Here is a 25,907-nt window from a genome sequence, read left to right on the forward strand (position 1 = left end):
TCTGGCCCAAAGGAACCCAGACTCAAGGCCCAGCTGTCCCCCACGGCCTCCCGGGGGGATATGATTATCGGAACCACATAAATGCCTCTCGCTGCAGAAAAGAGAAAAATACGAGTCAAAAAATTCCTCCTGAGACTCAGAGAAGAGCACTCAGAAATCAGGGTCCACTCAAGCAGATGGAAAGCTATCCCTCCTTCCTTTTACCCAGATACTCTCACGTGACTCGGCGCGAAAGAGAAACGAAATGATGTCGTGGGACTTATCTTTTAAGTCCGTAGAGATCTATTTCAAATACGATGTAAGCAATGCCGTCAGAGGAAAAACCAAGAGTCAGAAGTCGTCAAGTCTCACTGATAAGCTCCCAGATGTACCCCGTATGAGACAGAAACACCAAGAAGCCACATTAAAACAGATTGTAAAGTAGTCAGCATTTGTACAAAGCACCAACTCTGCCGTGTCCACAAGTCATTCAAACCGGCCTCTGCCACTTGCGTTCGGATTTTAAGAGTTCTGCAAACAGCGCTGTTTGCTGGGTGGTCATGCCTGATTCTCTGGCCCAGAATGTGATTGTCAAATGGGACTCAGCCTCGTCGGGTGGTCTAGACAGGGTAACTCCGTGTGCTTAGGTGACAGGTAAAAACCGACCTGGTTTTGCTACGTTTCCTTACTTTTATAGTGGAAGGCTCTCTCTAGCAAATGTCCATCTTGCTAGCATCGCAGTTTCGCAAATGAAAACTGGAGCAAATTAGGTTGGGTCTCAAAGAAAGATTTGCCAACTAATCTGTTCTTTCACCACGTTAAATCACAGGTAGAAACTAAAAGCTCACCAGACGTTGTACAGTTCACACCCAAAAAGGCAGGCCACCCCCATCCACACAGGCTCATGCACAGCTTCCAAAAATCTCACAGCCACTCCAGGATCAAGCGGCACCTATGTATTTGTGTTTATCTCCTTATAACCTGCCTCTTCCCAAGTCAGACTTGTACTAAGGCAACACCTGTTGACAAATAGGGAAGAGTAATCAAGAAGTCACGGACAGCAAGAGTCTCCAAAAAACATTTTCCCAGTGTCCACATCATGGACAGACAAAATTCAAAAATCCAAAAGATCAGGTAATTGTCTAACTAAATGCTGCAGTTTTCCCCAGATTTACTACTGCTTGATTTTTTCGGAGTTCCTTCTGCCTACCCACCTTATATACCCCAGATCCCTTAGGTGAGGCAAAAAGGGAGGTGTGGGGTCTCATATAAAACCAAGGAACTGAATTCACAGAATGTTCTTCTGAGGGATAGGAACAGAGCGGCTGAGGCAAGTGGGAACACTTACTGAGGCCAAATAATACATTTTAGTATTCTCAGCTTTTCAGATGGAGCCAGAGATCGGGAAAATTGGAGAATCCTAAATTACATTCGGGAAGACATTAAAAAATATATATATTGCCACAGAAATAAAAAACTTACATCAGAGTTTCCCAAACTTTCTTGCTTCGCAGCACAATTAGTATCCCCATAAATTTTTTATAACAGCTTCAAGCCAGAAGAACTACCAACATGTATTGTTTTACAAGGTTAAGACAAAACAACTTAATAAGTAGACATGTCCTAATAACTTAGCAGCAGTTCAAAATAATAGCATATGTGCACATGTAGATATATATGTGTGTGTGTGTGTGTATATATATACACACACACAGAAAAAGAGAAGGAGAGAAAACAAAATTTGTATTTCACTCTTCAATAACCACAATTATTTAATACGGGATGTGTGCACCTGCTGGGTGCCACGAACCTTCTCAAAGTTTAGAATCATATTAGATCCCACCACTGTCAATTCCCGTTCCACCCTGATTTTCTCACTTGATTTTCATCTCCTCAACTGCTAGGAAATCCAGCTTCACAAAGACAGGATGCCTTCCAAAGAAGTTCAGCATGAACTCATGTTGAAACTAGGAACTAAACTCAAGATGGTACTTCCCATGATGACCAATAAATATCAAGTATCTTGTGTTTCCCTCAAAAATTTAAAACATCCCAGAGCACCCCTGGGAGTTCCCTGCAGCACCCTTAGGTGCCCTGGTGCTGAGTTTGGGAACCGTCAAGGGTAGCACGACAGGTAAAAATTTGTATGAAAAACCCAAACAAAGTGAAAGCATCTCTACCTCACAGTTGATTTTTTCTCCATATCCTGTGAAGGCTGGAGCCTGAAGGAACTCCCAGGTACCCCCTTTGTCAAAGGTGATGACTGATCTCATGTTCTCCTCATTCATAGAACCGTTAATCAGAGTAGCAATGTAGACTCCTTGCAACCCTTCCACGCGGTGGAAGTCAGCGAACGGCTCATTTGCAAAATACCTACAGTAAGAGAAAATAAATAGCTGTGAACCTAAGCCAATATTTTCTTGGTATGTTTTTATTGTAAATAAAGTAAAATTTAACTGTTGGAAAGTACAGGATTTGGTGGCATTGAGCACATTCCCAATGTTGTGTTGTACCAGCATCACGATCTCGTTCCAGAACGTGTTCCTCATCTCAAGAAGAAACCCTGTACCCACCGGCAGTCATTCGCCCTTTCCCCTGCCCACCCCAGGCCCTGGCCAACCACCACCGAGTTTTCAGTTGCTACGGATTTGCCCATTCTGGGTACTTCATATACATGGAAACAGGCCTTTTATATGGTTCCTCTCCCACAGCATCACATTTTCAAGGTTCACCCATATTATCACACAAATCAGTCTTCCATTCCCTTTCACAGATGAAGAGGCTTCACTTTTTTTTTTCTTAAGCGTGATTGTGGTTTACGTTGAAGGCCAAGATGAGGATCGGATCAATAACCCCTCGCAGGGAGTTCAGAATGCTGACTACAACACACGGAGCTGATGACAGAGTCACAGCTATCTCTTCACTGACGCATTCACCCCAAATCCTCCAGGGAGCCTCAACAGACAGGAAACGGTAAGCCAGGCTTGCCAAACGCTAATCAAAGCACTGGGGCTTACAAGCCACAGGAACACAGCGCGAAGGGTTCTCCGGCCACTGTCCATGCGCTCACGACTCATTATCCAGCTCCCTGATCAGACCGCAGCCCATAAGGTTCCTCTCAGAAAGCAGAACAGAATGCCCAGCCAAGGGAAGAGGAGAGAGAGCGAGGATGGTTCTAGAAGCTTGAGATTATACTTGTTAACAGTGGCACAGCAAATAAGCCCCTCCCAGGGCCTTAACTACTATGCTGGGATACTGACTTCACTGGGAAGCAGTTTTGCCCAGAAATGGTCCACACATTACAAATGGAACGGATCTCTGAGAAGTGCTAACCAGAGTTCACACATGGCTTCTAAAACTGGACGTGCGTCCTTTTTATTTAGAAGGGTTCTGAGCCACTGGGCTTTGTAAAAAAAAAAAATTTTTTAATTAAAAAAAATCATAAAACTGCTTTTTTCCATTATCTGCTGTACAAATCTTGAGCTGGAGGAGTGTTCTGTCTCCTCAGACAGAAAGAAGCACACTACAAGCTCTGAGGCAGAAAAGGAAATTTTTTAAAAAGCACTAACAAAGCTACTTCAGACTGAGAGACTGACCAAAATCCTAAATAAGATACTGGTGCTGAGACCAAATTTTCTGGCATGTGGTTTCCTTAGGTCTACTGGAGTTATTTTTCAGTCACGTCCTTAGAAATCGGTTGAAGGTCTATCATCCACCTGCCCTCTGTTCACCTCAGCAATCCTGCGTTGGATCCCATCATCATGAAGCTGCCACCATCAGGTTTGACGGCTTCCTTCAAACATGCGGGAGGGTCTGGCTTTCTCTCACCAAGACGAGCTCTGCTTCTTCCCTGTGGTCACTCTCCTGGATTTTGTCTTTCAGTTCCAAAGTTCCAGAAACTTGTCCTCTGTGCCTCACATGCTCCCCAGACTATCCTGTCAGCTCCCCTGTGGCCCTGTGACAATTCACCTCATCCTAAGGACCCTCTCTTCATCCATTTTTCTTACATTTCCTCTCACTGGCCCTCACAACAGCACTTGTCCCCTGCTCCCCAGGGCCCCCGGGCCACCCTCCTGCAGAACCCAAGCCCACCTCGCCCCACGTAGCCTGGTAGCTGTCCTCCTCAGATGCCCCGCCGGGCCTGACATGTCTCCACACCTGGTCCTCCATCCAGACACCACTTTCCATGAGATTTCTATTCGGCACATCTCCCCAGTGCCAGGGGCACCCCCACACCCCTGTTAGGAATTCTTTCTCCGGTCCTCTAAGCAAATTAGGACCGGTTGCTTGGCACCACCCTTTCCTATCGAGTTCAAAGAACAACTCATTCCGAATACCACAGAAGTGCTGTGTTGTTGTTTTTGTCCCAAATCAGCCTGCCCTCGTAATCTGCTAATTCCCCCTTATCCTATTTCATCTTGCTGCGATGCAAAAGCAGGTGACAAAAGTTCACTCAGACGAGCCCCTGTGAAGATCTCCAGTCCCTGACATGAAGTCTGAAGAAAACAAGCAGGCTGAGCCTACGCGGGTCTGTGAACATAGACATAAATCTATTTCCAGTTTCCTAACTGGATTGTACACTCAGGCAGGGCAGGGGTCGACCTTTGTGACCAGAGGAAGGGCCGTGGGCATCTATGAGAGGGCCACATGGTCACCTAACTGGGCTTACTACTTCCTGGGGTGTTCTGGCTCCAGCCCTGCCCTGTCACGAGATACCCACCCCAAACACCCAACAAACGCGGAGGGTACGGAAACCTTTGGCAAGCTGTGATTTAGCCGCTCCATAGCCAGAGGCTCTCAAACGTGGGGGAAAAAAAATCAGAAAGGCTTGAGGAATCATGGCTCACGATTTTGATTATTAAAAAAGTAAGGAGAACATTATTCACCCATAAAAAGGAATGAGGCACTAACACAGGCTTCCTGTGGACCAACCCTGAACACATTATGCAAGGTGCAAGAGGCCAGACCCAAAGGTCACATATTATGCTGTGATTCTGTTTACACAGAATATCCAGAGAAGATAAATCCGTGGAAACAGAAAGGAGATTAGTGGCTGCCAGGGGTTGGGGGGGGGCGTGGTGGGGAGGGGAGACGGGGGCCAGAAACTGCTTAGAGGCAAGGGGTTTCTTTCGGGGAAGTGAAAATGTTTTGGAATTAGATGAAAGCTAAAGTTGCACAACACTGTGAATGCCCTAAATGCCACCGAGTTGTTCACTTTACAATGGTCAAGCTAATGTTCTGTGAATTTGACATCAATAAATTACTTGGAAAAAAAAAAAAATGAAAAGGACGCAGGAGCCAGCCCAAAGAGGCTGCCACTGGCCAAACCAGAAAAACCTGAGGCTGAACCATGGTAGGAATTGTTTACAACAAATTAACACGCACTGAATAATAAATAACTCTTGAGTCTATACTGGGAGTGGAAAAAAAAGTAAGCCATAAAATAGGACATACTTCCAAAAGCACCAAAACAGGGCGTGGAAAAGCACTGTCAGACACCAGGCAGAAAGTTCTCCCCTCAGGTCCTGGTAAAGTCCAAACCCGAGGTCCTGCTCTTCCCTTGACACCTGCTCCTCACCCAGCCCTCCCCGACTCCCTGACTCAGCCCACGGCCGTCACGCTGCCAGCTGTTCAGCCCAAGCAGCTGTGGGCCCTTGACTCTCCACAGCCAAGCAGCAAATCTACCAGCAAACCATCAGAATTTGCCCATTTCCATCATCTTTACCACTGCTGCCCTGGGCCCAGGCAACAGCAATCCCCACGGGCCTGCATTTCCATCACACTCCCACAGCCAGGCTTCCTGCTCCCCCTCTCGCTCCTCTCTGCGAGTCTACTTTGCACACAGCATTGACGATGGCGTCTTTAAATCATAGGTCACCTGAGCGTTCGTCTGAAATGACCCATAACAACGTCCATTTATGTGTCATGTGCTTTCCTTTGTATCATGCAGGTCACGATTTTTTCAATGGTTAAAAAAAAAATTTAACAGGTTAAATCAGATGATATCTGTCTTCTGGTCAAAACCCTCCATATTCCACTTAGAAGAAAAAAAAGTAAGTTCCTTCCATGCCCTTGAAGGCCTTATACAATCGGAGCCCCGCTCTCTCAGATCCTGTCTCTTGGGTTCTCTCCCTCCTCCTCTAGCTGTTGGGTCCACGCTGGCCTCCTCGCTGCTCCTAAAATAAACCAACAGTCTAACCTCAGAGCCTCCAAGCATGCTGTTCCCTCTGCCTGCAGTGCCCTTCCCCAGGCATCCCTCCTTCACGTAACTCAGGCAGGCACCTGCTGAAATATCTCCATCCTACAACAGCCTTCCATGACCAACTTGTACGAAGTAACACGCTCCTAATGCCCTGTCCTCTGAACTTGGTTCCCTCTGCTTCCCAGCACTCACCACCACCAGGCACATTACACATCTGTTTATGTTCTGTCTTCCCCCAGTGAGAACAAAAGCTCCACGGAACAGGGACCCTGTTTTGACTTTTCATGGCTGGACACATTATCTCATCGCTGTGCCTGGAACGAGAGCTGGCCCAGAGCGGCAGCGTCCTTGTTGAAAGCGCTGGTGACTGAATCAGTCACCAGCATGACGAGGGACCGTGGATGGCAATGCCACGCCCCGTGACCTGGTGGTCATGGCCTCGGAGCCAGACCTTGCTGCCCACCAGCCAGCTCCAGCAGACGGCTCCTGCCGAGAGCAGAGAGTGAGTCTCACCACAGTCAGACGCCTCACAGAAGACAATGAGAATAAATGCCCTCCTGGCCCTCAAGGGTCACGGGCTATTCACCCCTTCCGAACCCCGGACTCCTGTGCAGCCCACAGAACGTCCATTACAACAAAACAACTCCAACACAGGATGTCCTGTTAAGGATGGATAACACTGGTGTCTTTGCACAGACACCCACAGAGCAGTATCTGCAATTACAATAAGAAAAAAAAAAAATGCCAATGCACCTGAGGCACTTGGAGACAAGACCCCCAGGACGCCCCCCACGCCAGCTTGCCCTGAACTGACAATTTCCAAGTGCCTTGTCCCACTGGCTCAGAGACCACAGAGCCAGACAACCGAAGAGAAGGAACCCAGGGAGTGGCTGACACCGGGGCTGTGACGCTAAAGGTCACCCGGAGCGCCGTGCTAAGCCTCACATCCAAACCACCTGGAGGGCTTTGCAAAACCTTCGGAGCCCAGCCCCACCCCAAACTGGGTAAACCACACTCCAGACAGCGGGGTGTCTGGCAACTCGCCAGTGGAACCCAAACGCACAGCTAAGGCTGAAGAGCGCCCAGCCTGAGGGTGCGGGTGATGCTGACGTGAGACAGTGGGCGAGGGACCCCTGGGTTCCTTACCTCACCAGCGTGTCGCCGCCCGCCCCTCCTGGGCTGTAATAGAGCACGTTCTCCAAGGACAGGGAGAACTTCAGCCCCTCGGCCTCCGAGATGTATAAGTTGGTGCGGTTGTTACTGTGACTGACGCACACGAACACCTGGTCCTCGGACGCATCTGCGATGTAATATTCCTTTGGAATCAAAAGTCGAAAAACGTACACAAGTCAAAAAACACACTTGTGCAGTGGGGTTTCCCTACGCACACTGATATAATGATTTCCAAATGTCCCAGTGACAGGTATGGGCCCGGAGCCCACAGACAGCTTCCCAAATCCTGGTAAAACTTGGCCAACTTTCTCTTTGGAGGAGCTAAGGCCACCGTGTAGCTGGAACAAGCCGCTTCCTGGCAAATGCGGCCCAAAAGGGGGCTACCAAACTCCATAAACCTAAAATCTTCAGTTTAGTCCATAATATCTCCTTCTTTTTCCCATGAGGTCTATCGTTAGTACCAAGTATAATATACACTAATGTGCATTCCCTTTCATTTCCTCTAAGATACTAAAGGAAGCTGGAAGCCGTACAAAGCAAAGAACGGACGAGAATGTTCCCCACCTGAGCTCCCAATCCTCCACCACACCCACTGCTAGTGGCAAGGCCTTCAAATGCCACCTCTTGCCTGTGGGCGCTTCTCTGATGACCCCAGCCCGCCAGGATCCTTCCTATTGATCTCTACGTTATCAAACATGCAAAAGCAGCCAGGCATTTGACTATATATGGTTTCTTCCTCTGCTCAGTCCTCTGTGTCTGCAACCTGTATGTTTCTAAAAGGGTGGGACCCAGCTCTTAACCCCTTTTGCAAGCTAGCTGACTACTGTAAGCAACAGAGCAGGTCCTGAACAAACAACTCACGGTCACCAGCTCCCCATTCCTTCAGTACTGACCCCCTGAGCCCACTGACTCTGGTCCCAAACCTCTCTGCCCATCCGTCTCCGTGTAAAGCAAATTAAGGCTCCCGTCCAGCTGCACTTTGAACAGTGAAGAGGGAAAAAAAAACAGACCAAGATGCCCAAAGCACAATGGTTCTCTCTAGGGACCTATCTAGAAAGTGACTTCAGGGAGCCTCCGTTAAAGATCTATCTACCCAGAAGGATGGACCTGCAACACCCTGCCCCTAACCCCTGCACGCGGGCAATAACACTTCTTTCCACCCCCAAGCGGACCGCACTCACATTAATAGGATGTCTTGTGACAAACTGGGCTGCTCGCATGGGCTTCCTGCCAAAGGAGACCCAGAGCTGGACAGAAGATGGCTGTGGAATGCCCCAGAGATGCTGCCAAGGAAGAGGAGGGGAAAAAAGTTAATGGTGCCACATTACAGCCACTCCAAACAAGTGAAAAAGGAAAGTGTCAGACCCCCTCCACTTCTACCCAAAACATGAAACACAGGGTGATCGCAAATGCACATTTTTGCGACGTCCGTGCTCGCTCCGCAGCTCGGGCTGCACTCGCTTGATCCCGGACACCTGGTCTGCAACAGGTGTTAGACACTCCCGAACACCAGATGAGGACAGAGGACAAACAGGACTGCGGCTGAAGCTGGGTGTGGGAGGGGGATGGACATTTGACCGGGCCGCCCCCAAACGTGCCCAGGGCGAGGTCAGCCACACACCGCGCGTATAAAACCCAGTCCCTTGTTCTTTCCTTCCTATTTTCAGGTTACAAGGATACTCGAATTCAAGGGCTTTAACACAAAGAGCTGAGGGAATTTTCACTGATTCTCTTGCGACCTTTGAATACTTCTCACTGATGAACGTTTTTGCTGGAATCTATTTTCTTCGGGAGGGCATAGGGCATCGCACATGATGTGGGCCCCGTCACGTTATGTTTTAGAGATACTAGAGCACAGCTGGAATCTCGAAAATGTGTACAAAAGCACTAGACTAAAGCTGGCTGTACCACCTCGGGAAGTCACTAAGCCTCTCTAGGTCTCAATGTATTCATCTATAAAACTCAGAAGCTGATTAGGCTTGGGACTTCTCTGTCGATGGGTTTCAAGGGTCCAGGCCCCCTGTAAATACACAGGTGGATAGATGCCCCCATTCACCCTGCTAGGGAGGGTACACAACCCTTAGCAGATCCCCAAAAGGGTCAATGCTTCAAAAAAAGGATAAGAACCACCGTAAAGGCTCAGTGTGGGTTTTTCCAGCTGTGAAAGTATGGGACTGCGAACTGAAGTCAAATGGTGCACATCTCTCCAGACAGAAAGGGACAAATGCCGTCACGTGGACATAATCACACACGGGACTGTTAAGCTGATCAGAATATTGGGATCGCCAGCCAGAAGGGGTTCATTTGGCTTCATTTATCCTTGACCATGTTGCTACTGTTTACTATAGGTTTTAAATTCCTATGAAGTAAGAAACATACCAATTTCTCTTAACTATAATACAACTGAATCCCCTACGCTAATATATGCCCAATAAACACTCCGTGAAGAGCGAGCTGATGGACGTGAAATTACTCTTGATTCATCTGAGCAGTAAATACACACACACACACACACACACACACATTCAAACAAATGGTCAAAAGTGGTCTGTTTAAAAGAAGCCAGGTAGGGAGGTCCAAAAGACTGCCTTTCCAAAATGGCACACGGAAAACCATGGTAAGAGCTTGTACTCAATATGGGGCCACAGGAAACGATGGATCTATTAAAAATGCAAAACATATTACCTGGATGAGAAAACAGTGCCCAGCAAAACTGTTAGGCATAGATCCCAAAAGCCCTCCTTAAGACAATAAAATTTTATAGCTATTTATAAAGGTCAGAGGATCCGTGTAAGTTACCCTCTATAAATCCCTATAAATATACATGAATAAACAGATGTCCGTGAAACACCCACTTTGATACTTTATACTTTTTCACTACTTCCCACTGTGGTTAAACCTTAGAAAGGAGCCACCTTCCTCAGCGACACGGGGGCCATAATTAGTTAAGCATTCTTAACAAGTGCTGTCGGTTGGCACAAGAATTGAGAATTCATACCAAGGCCAGTCTTCCTCCACAGATGCAAAAGTCACAGAGTACAGAGGTCGTAAGAAACTCCAAACAAACCAAAAAACAAAAACAAAACAAAACAAAAAAAAAGAAACCTCAAAACACATCCCTCTCCTTTCCTTCTGGGACAATAATTCCTAAGCCCGGACAATTCAGGCTCGCCCCTAAGGAGTTACTGTAATACTTTCTTGCCAATAAGAAACGGATTAACAGTTAAACTGCGGCACACTGTGCACTGTCCGATAGCTGTATCATAAGCCCCTAATACTTTCCTTAAGAAACCATGGATTCTTGTGGTGGGTGAGTTTCTCTTTACCACGATTATAAAACATGCTCACGAGAAAGTAACGTCCGACTGTACAGATGGGTGTAAGGGAAAATGCGGATGCTCGGCTCCCTACCCTCCACTCGCTCCTCCTGCCCTACTCCCGAGGGAGTAACAGGGACCTGGCTCTCGTGGGGCCTTTCAGAAGTGTCCTGTGCCATCACCCCTGAGCGTACTCATCTAGTGCAGACTTAGGTCACTACACTTACCCAATATCCATTACTCCTTCCTCCTTAGCAACAGGACTTTGACTGCCACCCCAAATAAACCACTGGGGTTCTCTTCCTTCTGCATAACTACGTGTGGCCATGTCACTGAGTATTAAGCAATACGTGTAAACCTAAGTGATGTGTTGGGTTTCTAGGAAGGCTGCTTAAATGGACTTAATCAGGGGAGCCTGGGTGGCTCAGTCGGTTAAGCGTCTGCCTTCAGCTCAGGTCATGATCATGGGATCGAGCCCTGCATCAGGCTCCCTGCTTAGCGGGGAGTCTGCTTCTCCCTCTCCCTCTGACCCTCCCCCTGCTCGTGATCTCTCTCTGTCTCTCAAATAAATAAATAAAATCTTAAGAAAGAAAGAAAGAAAGAAAGAAAGAAAGAAAGAAAGAAAGAAAGAAAGAAAGAAAGAAAGGGAAAGGGACCTAATCAGTGGGAAGGGGTCCTATTTTGGCCTATCTGTCCTTACTCTTTCTAACTCCTGTAAAGACTCAAAGGCTAGTACAGATGTCCTGGACCAAGAGGGAACAAAGAGAATGGAAACCATTAGTTAGGTTGGTGGAACAGAGAGATGCCTGGGCCCCCAATAACACCAGGACACCAACATACCAGCCCTACATTGCCTACCTCCAGGCAGCACTGAGGAGGGAAAAATAAGTTTCTGTATTCATTAAGCCACTTTTTATTTCTACTGTTACCAGTAATTGAACACAATGTCAGTTTGATACATGCACTTTTATTTTCCACACACAATGCAGATCGTGATAGAAATATTCTTGTGCAATTCAACCTTCTTCATTAATAGAGTCTCTTAGGCATCTTTCATTTAACAGCTCATGGGCATGGACATGATTTCCAGAAGCACTCTTCAATGAATATACCTGTATATATTACCTTCATCAGAACTACACAAGAATATCTGTAGGATGCCATTCTTAAAACCCCTAGGTCAAATTTTCCATTTTTGACGGAAGAAATAGCCTTCCTGAAAAGCTATCCCAGTTAATACAGCTCCCAGCACAAATACTTTGACCAGCATCCAGGAGGTATTTCAATGCTTCACGTCATGCCAGTATTCTAGGGTCTGAAAATGTAGGATAAGATCTTTGTTTCATTTGGGGCTTTCATTCCGATAAGGAAAAACACATTGATGTAAGTATCTGAATAATCTGAATTTCAGAACGTGCACTTACATGTACGTTTGAGATTATATCAAAGGAAATGAGAGGTCAAGGAGGAAAGAGTCGAGAGGAACTAAATAAATGACACATTCTTGCCAAGTGAAGGCCACAGGATGTCACAGTGAGCTCGTTTCACAGAGAACAGTGGCCAGAGAATGAGGGACCCCAAGGCACACGGTGGACAAGGACACGGTTCAGAAGGGGCTCTAGCATTCACGGCCACCTTTTCCTCTGAAACAGTGACAAGGGATCAGCAAAACATCGTCGTCCACAAATATAAAATATTTATAGATAACATCTTATATATATTTTACACATATGTATTTATGACTTGCTTCAAAATATTCCAAGAAAGGGCACCTCAGTAGTTCAGTCAGCTAAACATCCTCCTCTTGATCTCAGCTCAGGTCTTGATCTCAGGGTCGTGAGATCGAGCCCTGCATCGAGGTCCATGCTGGGTGTGGAGCCTACTTAAAAAATAATAATAAAAAACACAAAATAAAATATTCCACAAAAAAAATAACTAGTGGGTATATAGCCAAAAAAAGAGATTAGCAAATGTAAATAATACTGAGGCTGAATGAGGGCACCTGTGGCGGTCCTATCAGTAGAAACTGTGCCTTTATGTAGATTTGAAAACATCTATAATAAAAAGCCTCACAAAGTTAGTATTCATTGGAAGCACGTCAAGAACGGCAGAGGAAGGAACTCTGGAAATCCACTCATCCGAAAAGCAACAAGAACACTGACAAAAATTCTCAAAGTCAACTTTTTCAGAATTCGAAAAATTAAATAAAACCCCAAGGAGCACTCATTGGAGAACAGAGTCAAGGCTCAGCAAGAAGAGCCAACTCTGTGGCCTCGGTCCCCTCCCCTTCGCTCTGGCTCTGCGGTTGCCCTGGAAACCCACAGCCTCACAGCTTCGGGAACCGTGAAAACCAGCAGCCGCGCAGCCACTGGAGGGGACACACCGTTGCCACGGCCAGCTTGAAAACTGCGTTCTCAGGTCTTCTCTTCGTAGAACCCTACTCCGCTCGCCGCACCAACAGACCTACGGCCAGGTCGCGTACAGAAAACAGAGACAAACGGCCGACGCGTCACCACACAGCTGCTGGAGCAACGTGACCGCCTAGAGCTCACAAAAGGCTCTCACTCAAGCATGAAAGGAAAAGCTGGGAAGTAGTTGCCCCTAAGAGGCTTTGATAAGCTCTGCACTATTCCGGGGACTCCACAAGGTCGCACACGCAAGAGCTGTGAGTATGCTCAGGACAGAAGCAAAAAGGGCCCCATCGCTCGTCTACAGAAGCAGGAACCGAAGGCTAAGGCAGAGCTGTAGACTGCACCGAAGGCGGCCCCCACCCACGCTCAGAGGCCCTCGGCAAAGGCGACCAGATGTACGGATTCAAAGAATTTAAGAAAACTCTGTTCAATCACTAGCTGACCACGAAGCCTAATCATCAAACATTTCACAGCCATACACAATGAAGAATGCAAACTCCACAAAATTAATGCAGGAAACTCAAACAAAACAAATACAGGTAACAGGTAAATAAAGGTAACAAAAACCACTTGGGGAAGGGGCTACTCTGATATGACCAGCTGCCATATTATACCATTGAAAATGTCTTGTTTTCAATAAAAGAATAACAAGACAAGCTAACGGCAAAGTATGGCCCCTACATAGACACAACACACATGTGTGCATGTGTGTACACGTGCACACACACACACACACACACACGTGTCAATAAAACCTGTTCCGAGGAAGGCCCAATACTGGACTTAGAGATGAAAAATTTAAATCCCTATCATAAATATGTTCAAAAAATTAAAGGAAACCATGTCACAAGAATTACATGAAAGTATGAGAACACGGTCTCACCAAAGAGAGAATATCAATAAAGAAACAGAAATTATAGAGACACAAATTCTTGAGTGGGAAAGGACAATAACTCGCAAGGAAAAAAATCACCAGAGGGGTTCGACAAGAGACTTGAACCGGCAGAAGAGAGAGGCAGCGGACCTAAAGACACATTAATTCAGATGATCCATAACAAACACAGATGAAATCTGAAAACATTATTCTAGGAAAGAAAACAGTTACAGAAGGTCACATGGTACAAGATTCTCTCTACATAAAATGTCCAGAACAGGCAATTCTATGAGGCAGAAAACAGATTCATGGTTGCCAGGAGTGGGAGGGGAGGGGAATGGAATGGGGGTGTGGGGCTGGAATTAGATAGTGATAAGCATTACACAGCTTTGTGAATAAGCTAACAACCACTGAGCTGTATACCTTAAAAGAGTGAATTTTATGGCATAGGAATTATATCTCAATACAGGTGTTATAAAAATTAATATTAAATTTATTGGTATTATAGTTTTATTTATAATCTGGGTTTTATTGTTATTTATTGCTATTTCTAATGTATTTGGGTTTTATTGTTGTGTATAAATTATATGCATGAAGTGTTTATAAACCTAGCTTTATGTTTACATACATTTAAGTAATGTTATAATTAAAATAATTTGTCAAGAGCTTGGTTTTGGTCAGTTATCTTAAAAAATCACACCCCAATTGTGGTCAGCTAACTTTTCATAGAGAAGCCCACAATCCTGAGATGATTACTAAGTTTTCTTGTTATCTCTATCAACGTTAGAGACTTTAAATTAGCATAACGAAAATTAGAAATTGTTTTGCAATAGTGGTTGTTTGGTCAGAAGAGCAAAAGTACAAATGAGCTCTCTTGGGAGATCAGTGGCATGCAAGATTATCTGAATTGGCCATAATATCCTAAAGATAATACCCTGGCACAAACAGGGCATAACAATTTAAGGAGGCCTATAACCTGAACTTTTAGGGGTAATGCCTACGACTTAACAAGCTTTTACATGAGATGATTATGGTTGCCTGATGCCAGCTTAAAGGATAACAGAATCTTGCCTCTACAACAGGGCTGGTTTTCTGTAAAGATCCACATAAAAATATTTCAGAGTCTGTGAGCCAACCTGCCTCCATGCAGCTATTCAATTCTGCCACTGTGACATGAAAGCAGTGATAGACAACATATAAGCAAACAAGCACAGCTGTTTCAATAAATCTTTATTGACAAAAACAAGTGAAGGGCCATAGTTTGCCAATCCCTGCTCTAGAATATTGTGTCTGCATCATCTAGAAGAAGAGAGGAGATGCCATCAAGCCCATATATTAGGTCTTTGCTTACTGATGTACATTTGGGCAAGGAAGGCGTGGACCTGGCTTTCATGATAAGCTAGCGGTGAAGCTACGGGGGAGCAGCTAGCCTTTACTTACCTCCAACATTTTGGCAACTATTAATATCTACCAGAAAGAGCCTACCAGCTGTACATTGCCAGGTTAATGAATCAATGTTGGTCCAGTCTGCAGAAATGCCTCATTGCTGCCTTAATGTCCTATTAATTTGATGTAGACTGTTAAGACAAGTAAGTGAACTTCATATCAAAAAACAAGGAATAAAAATTAAATTTAGGTAAAAAAAAAAAATATATCGTAGGAGGGCACCTGAGTGGTTCAGTCATTTGAACGACTGACTCCTGATTTTAGCTCAGGTCATGATCTCAGGGTCGTAGTGTCGAGCCCCACACTGGGCACTCTGCTCTGCGTGGATTATGCTTAAGATTCTCTCTCTCCCTCTCTCACTGCCCCTCCTCCACTTCCCTCTCCCACTCTCTCTAATAATTAAATAAAATCTTTTAAAAAAAATCAAAATACATCAGAAACAAAGCACATATGAAATAAGAGCCAGGCTAACAGGGCACTGGGGGATTCTGAAGATTCAGATACCAGCTCCAGTCCAGAATCCAGAGGGCTGTCCCCACGTGTTTTAAAAAGCTAACTTGCAAAGAATTGTAATGGTTCATGGTACTGGAAAAAAGCAAAAGAGTTAATCACCCAAAACCAATTTTCTGTGGTTTTGCAATTAGCTCCCTGAGTTTCCTAATTTGATTTGAATCCATTTAATATTAAGGTCACTCGGAATTCCCCAAACCCAGGCAGCCTGCGTGCTAAGCACACCCCAGATAAGAAGTTACACTTGCAGACCCCAACACTCCCACTGATACGGTTATCCAGCCAAGGCCAATGCTGTTTATCCTTATGGCTCAGCAGTCTAATGTAATTAAAAGGAAGAAATTAAAAGGGGGAAAACACTCATTTTATCATCCAGTACCAGTTAGGTCTTTTCCCTCATCAACCCATCCGATCTATAATGATCCTTTGACTGATGGTTATCGAAAGCTTCTGCATACAGAAGGCCTTAGGGAAGAGCTTCTCAAATTCTGGAGGTTCTTAGGCAGCCTAGGGATGCTGAGAAAAAAAATACACTGGGGCTGTGAAATCCACATTTGGAACAAGTGCTCTTGCATGGCGGTGCTGCGAGTGGTCCCATGATCACAGTTTGAGAAACACTTCCATGTGGCGGCCTGCCTCATCTGACCTGGTGCCACCACCTAACACCACTGACCTTGGGATCCGGGGGCCCATCCATGTGCTTGAGGATGAAGCCGACACATACCTACAGGTTTGCCACCAGTATCATATAAATAAATAAACCATACAGAGAGGTGAGACTTGACCATAACAATCATTGAAGACCCCCTACTACCTCCCTGGAAAATCTACTGGCCCATGCTTTCTAAATCAGGCAGGCAAAGATGGCGTTCGTGCAACTACCGTGCACCTGCCATGTATCAAGCCTTGTGCAAGGTACTGGGTACCCCATTAGTGATGAACAAGGCAGATACAGCCTCTGATCACGCCACTGGCCAGGTAACAATAAAGTTGCTGCCAGCACCCTGCACATCAGCTACGGCGAGACAACAGACATAGCTGTTTGGTTGGAATGGAGGGCTTAGAAAGCTCCCGCTGGGATATATCTTCAGCTCTTGGGTGTGAGATCCAGAAAAAACGGGGTAAGAGGAATGCACAACAGCTCTCCACCTCAGCCCTGAATCAGTCAGTAGGCAAATCTAGGACTCAGTCACTGCATCTTAGAATTAAGAAATTAAATCATATAAATAAATTCAGGCCCGAGGAACTAAAAAGGAAAAGACCCAGGAACACTGAAAGAGGAGAGACCATCGGGGACCTCGGGACTGCCAAGAGGATGTCACAAGGTACCCGACCTCAGGCCTGGTTCCACACCCCGTGCTCCTCCCTCACCACACCCCTGCCCGAGGAAATCCAAGGATGCCTGCCCTCTGGGCCTCTGTGTGTATGCGTGTGCGTGCGCATGCACACATGTGTGCTTGTGTGTAAGAGAAAGAGACAGAAAGTGATAGGCAGGGCAGGAAAGGAATGATCCAGAAAGTGACCTAATGCAAATAGCCTGACAGAAGAAAAACTACCATAATTATAGTGGCTTTAAAAAACATTTTGCAAAGTATGTAATGGGGAACCCCTCTTGCCTTTAGCCACCTACATCTCTTCTCATCTCAACCTTACTCTCTGCTTTCCTTGCTGGGGAGGTCCTCTCTCTACCCTGGAATCCTACCAAAGGGAGTGGCCTGCTTCTGCCTGGCCAGCTATCCATCATGTATTTCAAGTGAGAATCTGGAGGAAAACATTACATCTGATTCTAGTCCCTAAGGCTAACTGTGACGGCAAGCAAAGCGCCTGCCAGTTACCAGAGGCCGTCTTCAGGGCCTGAGGTCAAGGAGGGAATGGCTCCCATCGAGAAAATAAGCTACAGCAGGCACTCCAGGATAGCAGCCCAACCTGCTCTCCTCGGGACGGTTTTTCCCTTTACACAGGGCGGTACAGTCGCCACTTGGAACTTGAGACAGTCGCAAGGCAAGCCCTGTTAAATAATCAAGTCTGGTTTTAAATGAGCAAGCCCCCCTGTTCCAGCATCTGGCTCCATCCAACACATCAAATCAAGGGGAAGATTTTCCCAAAGGCTGAGAGTTAAGCTACTTACTGACAGCTGGAAGCTTAATCACTGCTTTTCTTAGAGCATTAACTCCCACTAGCCAACGACTACACATTCTATTAGCCATGGGAATTAACATGTGTCCCAAATTCCCAAAGACACTGGCCTAATCCGAAAGGAAATCAGGCAGCGAGATTCAAGCAAATTGCCATGGAGCCCAACCTCTCCTCTCTGTGTTCTTTTAACTGGGATTTCAAATAAACACGAGTTTGACAGGATGCTTGGCTACCAGGAAACAACCACATTCCAAGAGCCCAGAGACCTTCGAGTGGTTGTCTGAGCTTCTCAGGTCCTCTGACCTCCCGGGGCCACCCAAGCCCCACGGGAATGTCCATCTATGTCTAGTGCCCCTCAGCCAAGCTCCTGGGGGCGCGCTGATCCCGTCCCTGCATACACAGACTCCCCGGCTCGATCCCAGAATGCCAAACCTCGGAATGGAAACTCGGAAGGAGTTTCCACATTCCTCAGCGCCGTCAACTTACCACCACCTTTGTAGCAAACATGTACTTGTCTCGAAGCTGAAAGTCCTTCACTTCCTCCAGGATCACTTCCTGGTTCTCCAGGGACTGGAAGAAGTCCGTACTTCGGAAAACCGTGGAGTAGCCAGAGGGTTCGTGCCTTTCCACGTAGATGGTGTTTGGCTTGTCATAGGGATCGATGCCCCTAGAGGAAAGAGAGCGGCTGCTATCATCGCCCTGTTTAACCACTGGGGACATGGGGATTCCGCCGTGCAGATAGCCAGCTGGGATTGAGGGACACGATGGTGGGATCTACAAATGATATGCTCTCCGCCACACACAGAGCCCTTTGGTTGCTCCTTGGCTCGGTGGAGAGGGAAAGGGATTGCCATCTATCAAGTTTTGATGTTGTTACTGCTCTCTTCAAAGCGCCCTGGGTGTCGCTCAAGGCAAGTGACACCTTGCCCTGCTTGAGATGAGCAAAAAGAAGGAAAAGTAAAAGGCGGGGTGTTTTGGAATCAATAAGCAAGGGACTGCTTGAGGCTGTCAGTGAGTTTCTGGCTTCAAGTTACAAAGCTCAGAGGATGAAGGAGTGTTTTCCCAGGGCCGTACGCTCTCAGAACAGCTCTAGAAGAAACCACATGGGGAACCAGTGAGCCTGATCTTGCTAACAGGCCCTACCCTTTCTGTCTGTCCATCCTGTGCCACTGTCGCCGATCTGTGCAATCAGGAGTCATCCTATCAGTGCAAGGTCATGTTCTGCGAGGCTCCTTTGCAAACTCTTTCTCACGTGTACTGATCTCCCTGATGTCCTTCAGAACCTCAGAGCTCATTGCTCCCCCGCTCCCCGTGCTCGGTCAACAGAGCACCTCTCTGCAGAGATGCCCCCTTCCCCTCCCCACATACGTATGCTCTGACCTGCGTGTGGAAATCCTACTCTTCTGAGGTCAAGTTCAAGGCCCCTCTTCCAGAAGCCCTCCCCCAAAGCTCGCTTCTCCCAATACCCACAGTGTACCTGCACAGTGTTTAATTTCAAGCCTTACGCATTAATGTCATGTGAGTTTCAAACAAAGGCAGAAAACTGCTCTGGGTGGGTGGATTTTGGAATCACTCTTGTGACTTTATACAATGGTGCTTCTTATTCACTGTGCTCTATTGCTCACCATAACGTGTCTGAGCGTCCTAGACAGAGTACAGGTGTTTTAAAGGCCAGGTCTTATATTTTTTTGTCCTACAGGGCTCCCAGCTGAACTGAGTGTTGCCGCACTGAATCCATGGACCACAAAGGCTATTCCAAACCGAAAACCGCAAGGCTGACTTGATCAAACTCCCTCGAGAAGAATCTCAGAACTGGAGTTTCCCCCAAATAAGGGCCCCAACAACAGCTGGGAGGACTAATCTTCAGGTTTCCTAATGCTCAACATGATACCAGGCCAGGCAGACCATTCAGCACATGGCGAAAATCAGGAGGAGAGCCTCAGAGCGAGGATGCAGGGATGACCCAAGGAAAGGCAGGACTCGCTTCTGTACCTGTCTTTGCACAGTGCCATGTGCATGATGGCTCTAGGGGTAATGAAGGCTCGGATATAAAATTCCTTCAAAGATATACTGTCAAGAGCACGGGAAGGAAGGATGGGAGGGGGGGAGGGAAAGGGAGGAAGGAAGGGGGAGATAAATAGAAAACCAAAAGACATGACTTTGGCCCCACAATCTGGAGTCTTAGCAGGGCACTGGAGAAGCCAGCAGCCTGGGTCCCAGTGCGGGAGACAACAGCTCATCATCAGACACTCTGTGTGCGTATGTGTGGGGGTGGTGGCATGTTCTCTTCTTTTCCACAATTAGAAGTACTGATTAAAGTACTTCCTCTACCCTAGAGGATATGCAAATTAAAACAAAGCTGCTGGATATTTTTAAAAAGGCAGAGAGGAAGGGACCTTCACTCAGATAATTTTGAGACTGAGCTCACCTCTGTTATTCTTTTCCTAAACAAAAGCAGCATCTAGAGAGAGAAAGAGCTGTGACTTTTTCCCCAACTCTCTTCCGTGATCCCTGTGTGGCCCTCCCGTTTCTGAGAGCCGCTCTGCCTCCAAGCTCTGTCCCTCTGCCATCGCTAGCCTTCCACTACCTTCTGTTCCCTTTGCCCTCATTCGAAAATTCCAAGCCTTGCTCCATCTCTGAGCACAGTCACCAGTCCTCACCTGGCCTCACCTACAACCCTTCAATGATGCTCCACGGGGCATCCCTGAGTCCCTCCCCCACTGCCCTTCCATCGTCCCGTCTTGCCAATCTCCAGCTCTGGATTCCACAGATCCCTGGTTTTCCAAACTGCTGCGGCTCCCAGGCTGCCCTGCATGATTGAATAAATGTACGCCATTATTCTCAGAGGCACACTCTCCCTTATTATGGGAAATCCTAGGGGAAAATCCTCCAAATGGCCTGAAATGCCCTGACACCAGACATGCAATTATGTAAAATAAGATAGGCCAGTCCTTTCCCCTGAGATATCTGCATATGTGCATGGAGGCAAAAGGTACAACATACAAATTCCCAAACATGATGTTCCTTTACTCCGTCAGCCTGCTAGTGTGCCCTCTTAATATACGGTTACATAAGCAGATAAAAGGGCAGTTTGTCCCCTTACAACACAAGTAAAGCAAAAAGAAGTTCTAATGGTATTCCTCGAGTAGAGGTTACACTTGGATAAGACTGTAGTCATAATTTCACTAAACACCACAACCTCTGCCCAAGGAAAAGAACACAAGGGTCAGAAACGGCTGCCCTCTTTGAAAAGGAAGTCCTATGGGGTCTGAAGATGCTCAGCTGTTGGACCCCGCCCTGGGCTCCCTCCACCTTCACTGTCCCCACTCACCAAGGAAGCAATACCAACTCAAACACATTCTTCTGCAAACAGATTGCTAAAAGCAGCACAGACCGTATGTACCACTGCATTTAATGAGGACCAAAAACCACATGGAAACCTCAAAACACAAATGCTAAACTGAGAATTATAAACGAACCTACACGTGTGATATTTCATGTCACAAACTCCTAACCTCAAATATACAAAGAGCTCCTGGAAATCAATAAAAAGACTAACCGTTCAACAGAAAAAGGGCTGAGCACATGAAAAGACATGTCATAAAAACAGAAATAAAAGTGATGCTTAAGCAGTTAAAAGATGTTCAAACTTATTCATAAGAAGAAAAATTCAAACGAAGACGATACTGAGATACTACATCTTCCCCAACACATTGGTTGTGGAGAGAGGCACAGTTCTATGTTACTGAGATGAGAGCAAAATTTGACACTTTCCATAGATTTGGCAAACTCTACCAAAGTTACAACTTCAGTGCTTTATTCACTGGGGATGTATCAGTGCACAAAACTGACCAAAGCCCCAGCCTTTGTGGAGCTTCTTCTATCAAAAAGAGAAAGACAAATAATAACCCTAATAATCTCATATTAGAATGTGGTAAGTGTGGGGGCGCCTGGGTGGCACAGCGGTTAAGCGTCTGCCTTCGGCTCAGGGCGTGATCCCGGCATTATGGGATCGAGTCCCGCATCAGGCTCCTCCGCTATGAGCCTGCTTCTTCCTCTCCCACTCCCGCTGCTTGTGTTCCCTCTCTCGCTGGCTGTCTCTATCTCTGTCAAATAAATAAATAAAATCTTTAAAAAAAAAAAAAAAAAAGAATGTGGTAAGTGTGATACAAAAAAAGAACAAATCGGGGCACAGGAAATGACAGGGGAGCAGTTGCAATTTTAATAGGATCCTTAGCATAGGCCTCATTTAGAAAGTGTTATTTGAGCAGACTTGAATGAGGTAAGCAATAAGTATATCTTGAAGAAGAGCAGTCTAGGCAGGGGAAAAAGCAAGTGCAAAGGCCCTGTGGTAAGAATGTCCTTGGCATTAATCTGAGAGAAGTGATGGTGCATATTAAAGCATTCAAAGCAGAGAGAGGAATAACATGATCTGACCTGTTTTTAGGAAGATCAACCCAGCCATGTACTGAGAACTAACTGCAGAAGGACAGGAGTAGTAGTGGAAAGACCAGGTGGTGGCTGGTGACACTGAGTGACAGTGGTGGCTTGGAGTAAAGTCATAGCTGAGCAGTAGATTCTGGATATAAACCGAAGGCAGAGACAGCAGGATTTCCTGACAGGTGTAATGTGAAGCATGAAACAAACATGAAATCAGTGATGACTCCAAGTTCTTGGCCTGAGCAACCAGAAAGAGAAATGGGGAAGATCCCAGGGGAAGCTGACTGAGGGCGATGAAGGTCAAGGGTCAACGTGGGAGGAATCCAGTTTACTGAGTGTGAAGGGGTTGAGTGACCCGCTGACCCAGCACGTCCGCCCCTGAAAATCTGTTCTGCACGTTAGCCCACACGCGAACCGCACCTGCTCGAGATTACATACTGCCTCCTATAACAGCGAAAGACCAGAAGCAAATACGACTAGAAACAACTGTACTTCTTCAAGTCCAGCCCTGTTGATTTCTCTCTCCTTCTCAAAGCCCAACAGGGGCTCCTTGCTGCTTTCAGAATTCAGTCCAGATTCCTTTAGCAAGCACTGCAGATTCGGACACCAACGTCCCTTCTCAAACTTCACCCAACACACTGTCCAGAAGTGAGACTCCGTGTTCTCCACCCAAGTGCCACAGTGTCCTGTCTCTGCCTTTGGCCACTCTCTGTCCGGAATCCCCGCCCTGCACACCTCCCGGCCCCTCCTGCTACCTCCGGCCTCTGGTGCACATCCTAGCTCAAAGGGAACCTCCTCCATGGAGCTGTCTGGGATCCTCCCACCCTAACCCCCCTCTGGCTTCTCCCGCTACATCCGTGACTTCTGAGCACGTTCCATGATGTGTTATGTGCACAAAATGTCTTTTCTTATCTCCTGAGCTGCAGTCTCCTTAATAACTATATCCATAAATTATTCAACGTCTTCTACCCTAAAGCATCTAGAATGTTTTATATTCAGCAGGCATCCAAAAAAAATACGTTATGAATGAACACGTGAATGAACGTTATACAGAGAAAAATCCCCACGTCTGTTATCATGCTCCAAGAGTGAAGGTCTTTAGAAATTCTAATCCATGCAAGTGCTTCCCATTCCCCTGGGTTCCCTGATGGATTGGAAAATGCAAAAGCTCCATCACTTCTCTCACAAATAACCTTCTTTCTCATCTCCCACCGCCCCGCACGGTGAGCGTGTTGTACTCGAAGCCCTAATTCCCAGGTCTGGAACGTGCCTTTCCAGAACCACAGGCTCCACACTTCAGGTGAGGCAGGTCTGTCCTCCATGAAGGAGCTGGAACTGAAGAAAGGTGATTATGCAATTCAGCCTTTCGGGGGGATGACTTACCAAGAAAAGGACTTCACGTGTTCCTGAATCAGGATCCAGGTCTGACCAAAATCGTCGGACTTCCATAGCTGCAAAGACCAGAAGGGCAAGAAGGGATCAACACGCAAGAGGCAGGGACGCCCGAGGGGCTCAGTTAAGCACCTGCCTTCAGCTCAGGTCATGATCCCAGGGTTCTGGGATCGAATCCCACACGGGGCTCCCTGCTCAGCGGGGAGCCGGTTTCTCTCTCTGCCTGCCACTCCCCCTGCTTGTGTGTGTACTCTCTCTCTCTGACAAATAAATAAATAAAATCTTTAAAAAAAAAAAAAAAAGAAGAAGCAAGAGGCAGGCATAACCTGAACAGCACGGCCATCAGGCCCCATCATAAATAACGTGCGGTCTGGGAAGACAGGCCCAGAGATGAGCAAGGCCAGCTTGGTTACTCCAAATGCGAACGAGAGGGGGAGGGAAGGCGAGATCTGCACCGTCACATTCCTCTCCGCAGTTATTAAGGCCTCCAGAACTACAAGGAAAAATGACTGGGGATTGTCTTCCATTTACGGATCATCAGAAATTACAGTTTACTCAACACTAGCCATCAGGGAGAGTAAAAACAAAGGATTACACTCTGTACCTTCTCGCTTGGGAAACCGTGTCCTTAAAAACACATAATGGGCCCGGTGATTAAAGGCGAACAGAGGGGATGCTGGCTAAGTGCAGAGGCAAAGAGCATCAAGGGGAACCACTTGAATACAAACGATACGGGCAGGATTGATGACCTTGCTGGTCTTTGCCAAAGTCCCCCGAACTTCCAAACACAGCACCCGAGCGTTCCTCTGGCCCTAGTGACCACATAGGAAGAAGGAGAAGACTAAAAATAACGTTAACCCACCTACACTGGTAAACTGACCCAGCCCGTACTTAGTTTACTCCCTAAGGCAAGGGAAGGTAAACAGATCATGTTTTGGTTAAACAATCTTCAAAGAAAAAGAAATGTTCCAAGGTTCCTATGAGCCAAGCCATTCGAAAGTCATCAAGAATCCAATCCTACAGGGTCTATTGGTCTCATGGGATTATACCAGACTGATAGTCTACATTTGGCAAGTTTCAACCTTGAGATATAAATCCTACGTGGGCTCTCTCCCCATCTCACTCTCCTTCAAATCCAGATTTAAGGAGAAAAATACACACATTTATATTATAGGTGCACACACGCGTGCAGGAAAAAAAATTAAAGTTAATGGTAATTTCAAATAAATGATACGAAAGCAGCGTGTTTAAGGTGGAGGCTGGGAAAGGTAGAACAGAAATTCAAGAAGAGGTCCCCGCAGAGCTCAGACTCCAGACTTCTTTAGCTGGCTCTGTCTGATTAATTTCCAGAGCTTCGATGTACCCCCGGAACCCACAAAGGAGCATCGACACTGACAAGGGCATGATGTTTGGCTACGAGGGCCAGCGGAGCGCTTGGCATTGCCCCCTGGCTGGGAGGCAGACGGAGGGCGCCAGGGAGATACAGTTTTCCTCAGCCATGGGACATCAACTAGTACAAAGGCTAAGCTTGGGAAAGGAGGAGGGAGGGGTCGGGGGAGGTCACTCAGAGGACACACAACCCCCTGGGGCAGGACAGAAAACCGGAGAAGCCCCACCTGACTGTGTTCCAGAAGCTCCCTTACCTGCTTGTTGGGGTGAGACCTGTCAAAACCCAGGAGAAGGTTGGAGGCCTTGCTGTGCAGGAGGAGATCGGCGGCCCGGAACGGGATGGAAAAGCCCTGGATAGTGTTGCAGAGGTCAAACGTGATCCAGAGGTACTGGGCGTAAGCGTCCGCAAAGATGTACTGTGGGAGAGAAGAGGCGAGCTCAGAGCAGGCCGGCCAGGGCCGCCCAACACCCCGCCCCCAGGAGTCCCGGCAGTGGGTGCAGGGCCGGGGACCTGCGGGACCCCCCACGCGGCTTCCTCCCCATCTCCCGGCTGGGAGGAAACGCTGGTGCACATCAAGCAAGGCTCAGGGAAGGAAGGGGTACAGGACAGGCTCTCCTTTCACCAGGTAACCAAGCTA

At 46.9% G+C, this 25,907-nt stretch overlaps 1 protein-coding gene across 1 annotated transcript in view; it reads right to left on the bottom strand.

Moving 5' to 3' along the window:
- SORL1 (sortilin related receptor 1) overlaps nucleotides 1-25,907 on the bottom strand; it is a 154,159-nt gene that overhangs the window by 100,378 nt on the left and 27,874 nt on the right. Inside the window, exons 4-9 of the mRNA XM_008690173.2 lie at nucleotides 25,524-25,685; nucleotides 23,872-23,939; nucleotides 18,535-18,715; nucleotides 8,536-8,637; nucleotides 7,328-7,497; nucleotides 2,160-2,352 (exon numbers count right to left, since the gene is read on the bottom strand). Coding sequence (XP_008688395.2) covers nucleotides 2,160-2,352; nucleotides 7,328-7,497; nucleotides 8,536-8,637; nucleotides 18,535-18,715; nucleotides 23,872-23,939; nucleotides 25,524-25,685 — 876 coding nt within the window. The remainder of the gene's footprint in view (nucleotides 1-2,159; nucleotides 2,353-7,327; nucleotides 7,498-8,535; nucleotides 8,638-18,534; nucleotides 18,716-23,871; nucleotides 23,940-25,523; nucleotides 25,686-25,907) is intronic.

The sequence above is a fragment of the Ursus maritimus genome, unplaced genomic scaffold (assembly GCF_017311325.1).
Source record: "Ursus maritimus isolate PB19 unplaced genomic scaffold, ASM1731132v1 scaffold_16, whole genome shotgun sequence".
NCBI classification, from domain to species: Eukaryota; Metazoa; Chordata; class Mammalia; order Carnivora; family Ursidae; genus Ursus; species Ursus maritimus.